The sequence below is a fragment of the Cebus imitator genome, unplaced genomic scaffold (assembly GCF_001604975.1).
Source record: "Cebus imitator isolate Cc_AM_T3 unplaced genomic scaffold, Cebus_imitator-1.0 Scaffold541, whole genome shotgun sequence".
NCBI classification, from domain to species: Eukaryota; Metazoa; Chordata; class Mammalia; order Primates; family Cebidae; genus Cebus; species Cebus imitator.
This window is the reverse complement of record NW_016107856.1, coordinates 31,254-38,236: the sequence shown is the minus strand read 5'-3', so window position 1 is coordinate 38,236 and position 6,983 is coordinate 31,254. Positions and strand designations below refer to the sequence as shown.

Genomic DNA, 6,983 nt, shown 5'->3' with positions numbered 1-6,983 from the left:
AAATGTGGATGACAACACTTTTCTAGAGGTATTACAAAGATCAGAGGAGAACGTGTGTCAATGTATTGTATCTGTAAAACTTTATATTAAAGTAATATAGTTATTATTATCGTTGTGATTATTTAATGGTAAATTCTACCAGTAAGGGATTTTTATTTTTTTTTTTTTTGAGACACGGTCTTACTCTGTCACCTAGGATGGAGTTCAGTGGCATTACCTTGGCTCACTGCAACCTCAAACTCCCCAGCTCAAGCAATCCTCCTGCCTCAGTGTCCTAAGTAGCCAGGACTACAGGTGTGACCCACCATGCCTGGGTAATTTTTTTGAATTTTTTTAAAAAATGGAGTTTCACCATGTGACCCAGGCTGGGAATTGTTTAAACGCTAGAATAAAACCAATGTATTGTAGGTAATGGCATATTTTCCAAAAATTCTTGATGTTAAATTGTTGGCTAATTTTCGATGGTTTTGAGAAGCTGCCATTTAGGTAGATAAGGGTTAGGGTTAGAGATAGATTTAGAAATCCATAAAGACCCTGCCTTGTTTGAGTTTATAACCTGTCATTCAGATCAGTGTTGAAAATAACCAACAGGAGATATTATTAAATTAATTAGAATTTTCAGCCTTTGGTCACACAGACGTCAGGAATATTTGTTTACACATCTCTGTTGACCATGGAATGTATCTGGAGGGTGCATAGTGGGTAGAATTTAAGATCCTCAGCCATGGGAATCTAGGATTTCCAGTTCAAAGGGTCTAAAAAATAGTTCCTCACTCTGTGGGCCTTGGGATACAGAAAAAGTTGTTCTCACCGTCTGAGGCTTCTGTATGGACAAGTAGATTGTGGCTGAGCTCTCTTCCTTCTGAGAAGCTGGGGTCTTTCCCTGTAACAGACCAACAGCAGATGAGCCCTAATGACTACTTGAGAGCTTTTCAGTTTTACCCTCACCCCCCAGCTTCCCGTCTCACACAGAGAGTGGGAGCTGCCTTAGTGCAGTGGAGACAGTGCCTCTGGTTCCAGCACCTTCCTTATTACTGGCCCAAGAAGAGAGTGGAGAGACAAATCCCTCGTTCCACATGATCCCAAAGTTTGGTAAACACGAACACAACCATGAGTCCCTGCCCATCTGCCCCTAGTCCTGTTTCCAAGCCCCACCCCCCAGTTTGGAGGAACTAGTCATCATGATCTCGGATGCCCCTAGACACGGGAGGAGAATGACAGTGTGTTGATCAGAAGGGCGCACCTGTAAGTTGAAGGACACTTGTGCATACACTGTGTTCTCTCCAGCCACAGACTCAACTTCTGTGGCACATGGAATGACGAGATCAGAGTCTGCTTCGGCCTCTGGGGCTGAGTCGTGTCCGGCACCCTCCTGGGGGACCTCGTCATACACCCTGTCTCTCCCATTGATGGGCATGTGCATCTCAGGCCTGTCGTCATCCTCCTCAGTTGCTGTGGTGTTGTTGTCAGAGCTGCTGTCTGAGGTGGGCATAGGATGTTGCCTGGCAGGCCCGGGGGGAGGGTCCAACTTCTCATATTCTTGGGGAAGCATGCAGTATAGCGTGTGGCCAGCTGTGGGTTCTGGAACGCATGGTACAGTGTTGATAAAAGTGTGCCAACCCCACCTCTCTCTTGCTTTGCTGCAAGGCCCCAGCCTGCTTGATGCCTGCATTAGATGAGGCCTAGAGAACTGAAGGAGATTGTTTTTTCCTATCTTCCCTTGGGGCCGGGGGGGGGGTTTCCATTCCACTCTTCCTTCCTCCTTCCTTTCAAGCATTCATTTATTCATTCATTTGATAAATATTATATAAGACATGTGACAGACTTAGCAACTCTTTGGCCGTATGGGTTAAACCATGCCAAGCATCATGATAGGTAATCTGGGGAAACACAAAGATAAGCTAGACCTGGTCCTGGAGGAGCACCCTGTCTAGCTGGGGAGTCGGGTGCATGCGTAAACCAATAATGTAAGGCCAGCTTTGCCAAGTGTCCCATGAGACAGATGAGGAAAGTGCAGAGCTGAGGGGAGATGACTGTGGTTAGGGAAGCAGAGAGGAACCCAGGAAGGCGGCAGGATTGAGGCGGGTCTTGAATAAGGATTCAATATTTTGATGAGTGGGAGGGTATTCTTGGTGAAGGGAGCAGCATGATTAGAGGCAGGTGTACAACCTGGAGCAATCTCCTTTTTGGAAAGTATGATATGAAAAATATGTAACAACTGCAATGGCAAGGGCTTAGGCAATCAGCGTGGACACCTGCGGTGAACACTGGTGTGGTGGATGCGCTGTGAGGGCTGGCGTGGAACGCTGAATGGATATGCTGTGAGGGCTGGCGTGGTACATGGGGTGAATGTCAACCCTGCCTGTGGGGTACATCAAGCAGCCCATTTTGATATAGGAGTTAAGAAGAAATTACTTAGGTAGATAGTAAGGGTATGGGAGTCCTCTTCTAGCTCTGGTGATCATCTCTAAGGGGTCTGTCTTGATTTTTGTTTCTATGTCACCTTCCTTTTCAAACTTTAATGGGCATATGGATCATTTATGGATCTTGTTAAAATATAGATTTGGAATCAGTATTCTGGGGTGGTGCCCAAGATTCTGTTTTTTTTTTTTTTTTGAGACAGAGTCTTGCCCTGTCACCAGGCTGTAGTACAGTGGCGTCATGATCTTGGCTCACTGCAACCTCCACCTCCCAGGTTAAACCAATTCTCATGCCTCAGCTTCCCGAGTAGCTGGGATTACAGGCGTGTGCCACCACTCCCAGCTAATTTTTTCTACTTTTAGTAGAGACGGGGTTTCACTTTGTTGGCCAGGCTGGTCTTGAACTCCTGGCATCAAGTAATCCACCTGCCTCAGCCTCCCAAAGTGCTGGGGTTACAGATGTAAGCTATGGCGCCTGGTCAGATTTTGCATTTCTAACAAGTTTCCTGGGTGATGCCCACATTGCTGGCCAGCAGACCACGCTTTGAGCAGCAAGACTTTAGAGCTTCCATTTGGACTAGGGACCCCAAAGCCTGTGTCATGGGTAACGTTACCTGGTGTGTCATCTGGGTCCTTAGGTTGGCTGGAACAGAAGGCTGGGACTGAATATGAGAAATCATAGAGAAGGTTTATCAAGAGGGCTGTGAGGCAAGAGGCGTCTTTCATTCTGTTAGAGTCAAATGAGAAGGGGAGAGACTTTGGGGGCCATAGAGAGGGAAAAGGCTTCAGGAAGGAGGTTGAACCCCGATGTGAAGCCAAGCCTGTGGAAGGGGCGGCCAGAGTCTAGGGACACTTCCTGCTGAATTGCAGGCTCCGGAGCTTCCCTCCCATCCCTCCGAAGGGAAGAGCTCCTCTGCCGTAGCCACTGGTCGGAGCGGTTTGCCTGCGATTCAGCAGTTCTTCCAGGGCCCCCATGTGTTCTAGCTCTTCTGCTCTTTTTGGCAACTAACTACTTCATTTCCACTCCAATGCTGGGATTCTAGAGGAGCTACCAATCATGAAAGCGCATCGTCTTGGCTATAGAAATTGGTCCAAGCAGCAGCCACGTGACCTTAACTTTGGGCCAATCAGAGCTATTTCTGGTGTTCTTTACATTGGAGCTAGAGGGAAGCACATTTTCTCCCCTGTCTGGTGTCAGGGCTGTTAGTATGTGTGGGTCTGGAGCCGCCAGCTGCTGTGTTGTGGTACTTTCCTCCCCTCGCTCCCACCCCTCCTCTCAGCTGGCTGCAGTAGGAGAGTTAAGCTGACTCAAAATACACAGTAGAGATGTAAGGTGGAGAGCTCTGGTGACATTTGAGCCTCTGGTGACGTTTCTCCATTATGCCATCTCTGTCCCTGCCTTCCCCACAGATTGATTATTTAAGTGACAAAATAACAAATGCTCTCCTTGCCCCCATATGCCTTTTTTTTTTCTCTGTTCTAAGCTAGTTTGAGTTGGGTTTCAATTATTTGTAAGAGTCCCAACTGAAACCCCTTCCCCATTGCTCTGGGAAGAAATAAGGGAGGGGTAGCATGGGATTGTGAAAGGGCAGAGAACCCTCCACAGGTCCCAGGTAAATGGCCTAGCGTTGGGGGACAACATTGATCTCGGAAACCCACACCGTCTTTTTTGCTTCCAAATGCACCACCAGCTGAAGATCCCAAGGCACAGAAGGCAAACCATCAGGGGCAACCCAATCCAAAGCTTCATGTTTTTCTTAGGCCCTTTAAAGAGGAAATGAGGGATATTAATACACATAATGACAAGACACACTGGAGCAAACGATGGACAGAACATGATGGCCATCCTACCCGCCCCTTAAAATCCATGACATTGCGGAAAGTATTTCTTTTCATTCATTCATTCCACAACCATTTTTCGAGCAAGCATTATTCTAGGCAAGAGGTTATTGCAGTACCTGAGGCAGACAGTCCCTGGGTAGGGAGATTTATGGCTTGCCCAGTGCCACAGAGTTTCGAGTGTCTGACCTGAGGTTTGAGTACAGATCCTACAGCGCCCTTAATGACCATGTTACACCACCCCTCTGTAAATGATATGAGGGGAGTTCCAGATTCCTGGAACTCTGGCTCTAAGATCTGGGCTCTAGATCTGTCTGCCAGATACAATCTGACCCAACATTGTCAGATCCTGGGTAGACCATACCTTTTTCTGCTTCCTTCTGTGGAAGAGCAGAATATAGAGCTCAGGGTTCTATCCAGCCTTTACTGTGTGACCTTCTGCAAGTCCCTTACCTTTTCTGAGCCCCAGTTTCTTTATTCATATAATGGGGAAAAATGAGAATATGTACTCTGTAGGATTGTTGCGAAGACAATGTAAAAATGTGTGAAGGCCTAGAATAGTGCTTGGCATTTAGCAAGAGCCACTGGGCTTCTTTCCTAGTTCCCACACACACAGCCTTTGTTCCTGTGTGGTCCACATTCCTTTCCATATCAACTTCCTATCAGCTTTTCTCCACAAGCCTCTAACTGTTCAATATGGTAGCCACAAGCTATGCATGAGCCCTTGAAATGTGGCTGGTATTACTGAGACACCAAATTGTTTCTTTAATTTAGTTTCAGTTTTAATTTAAAAGTGGTGACTCAATTCCCTCTCGAAAAACTGGTGAGTATGCTTGAAATAACTTGGGTGCATAAGTCTATTTTTTCAACTGTAAATTTTACAAAATCTGAAGATAGATTAAACACTTTCATTGAAAATTTAGCATCTGAATCAAAACGTGGTGTAAGTGTAAAATACATACTGGTCCTCAAAGACTTAATACAAAATAAAATGTGTCTAATGAATATTTTTTGTATTGAATAAACATTGAAATAATGGTATTTGGATACTTTTGGTTAAATAAAACATATTTTTCTTTTTTTTTTTTTTTTCTTTTTTTGAGATGGAGTCTTGCTCTGTCACCTAGGCTGGAGTACAGTGGCATGATCTCGGCTCACTGCAACCTCCACCTCCCAGGTTCAAGTGATTCTCCTGCCTCTGCTTCCTGAGTAGCTGGGATTATAGGCATGTGCCACCATGTCCAGCTAATTTTTGTATTTTTAGTAGAGATGGGGTTTGCCATGTGGGCCAGTCTGGTCACGAACTCCTGACCTCAGGTGATCTACCTGCCTCGGTCTCCCAAAGTGCTAGAATTACAGGCATGAGCAATTGCGCCTGGCCCCAATAAAACATATGATTACGATAACTTTATGCATTTCTTCTTGCTTTTTCTAACATGGCTATTACAACATTAAAATCACATGCATGGCTCATATTTCCATGGATACATCCCACTCTAAAGGGCTCTCACACATAGCCTCTCACTGCACTTCATAAAGAATCAATCAGAATGTAAACTCTTGGATCTGAGGCCCCAAGGCCCTGTGGCCCGAGTAAATAGAGATGGAGAGAAACCTGGACAGATGTTCTCAGAAGGAAACTGATGGGAAGTGTTGCTGACAGGGTTGCTGGCTATGCATGTGAGGTTGGGGTGATTTTCACCACTTCTCCATGAGACGTCGAGGTGTGATTTCCCTTGCGACACCACAGCTTCCTTCTGCGGTGGGGTCCATGTGTACACCACGGTGTTTCCCCCGTCCTCCACGGAGCAGGTCAGGCTGACCCTGCAGATGCCGTCTTCGGTATGCCTGATGCTCCACGTGATTTTGGGCTTCCTCAGCCTCCCTGTGAGTAGACAGGCAGACTCCCTGTGGAATCAGGCCTGCCCCCCGGGCAGTCACCCATCTTCATTCATTGAAAACGTATTCATGAAGCTGAGTGTTGACACTGCCAGCAGAGTGCCTCCAGGAGCCACAGGAATTTTGGTGTACACCTGGCACTTTCCTCACTACTTGTGACATCTCAGACACAGCTCTTCACCTCTTGATGCTCAGGTGAGAAATTAGGGAACTAATGAAAAGTGAAGAGAGAGAGGTGCTAACTTATTCTATACAGCGTAGTTACAGCTGTGAAAGCATCAAACCAACCAACACAGGTGAGACACTTCCAAGTGCTGTGAAGACCCTTCAAGGCTTACCTTTGAGGCTGATTTATTTATTTATCTGAGATAAGGGATGCAGAGACGTGAGCGCTGACACCTCTCTTACCTAACACAGAATAAATGCTCAATAAGTATTAGCAACTTTAAAAGAAACGATAAGACTGACTCTATTTGTTTCCTGTTTATTCTTATTTTTACTTTATATTTGAGTCACTGTGGGCAATAGGCACGGACTTGGCTGACTTGCTGCATATTTTAACAAAACCATGACGGTGACTCTTCACAGATACCTGGACCCTGACAAACTCAGGCAGGGGGCAGGCTGACCATGTCTGAATGGCACAGGTGAAGGACATAAACCGTGCAAGTGCCAAGCCAAGCCCTGTGAGGCCCAGGGCTGAGAAGTAGAATGCAAGTTCTCTTCCTCATGCTCAGGGGAGCTGAGCGGTCTACCTTTTTGGAGGCCACAGCATCTTTGGACACCAGGCCTCAGTTTTCTCTGATTGCACCCCAGACAGCTCTA

General features: G+C 46.2%; 1 protein-coding gene across 6 annotated transcripts in view; it reads right to left on the bottom strand.

Annotated features, from left to right (window-relative positions):
- LY9 (lymphocyte antigen 9) overlaps positions 1–6,983 on the bottom strand; it is a 30,092-nt gene that overhangs the window by 3,432 nt on the left and 19,677 nt on the right. For 2 of the 6 annotated variants that reach the window (XM_017515143.2, XM_017515137.2), the window contains 5 exons: positions 5,875–6,144; positions 4,080–4,184; positions 3,035–3,082; positions 1,244–1,581; positions 812–883 (listed from right to left, as the gene is read on the bottom strand). In XM_017515143.2, coding sequence (XP_017370632.1) covers positions 812–883; positions 1,244–1,581; positions 3,035–3,082; positions 4,080–4,184; positions 5,875–6,144 — 833 coding nt within the window. The remainder of the gene's footprint in view (positions 1–811; positions 884–1,243; positions 1,582–3,034; positions 3,083–4,079; positions 4,185–5,874; positions 6,145–6,983) is intronic. The other 4 variants (XM_017515138.2, XM_017515139.2, XM_017515142.2 and 1 more) reach the window with 4 other exon arrangements.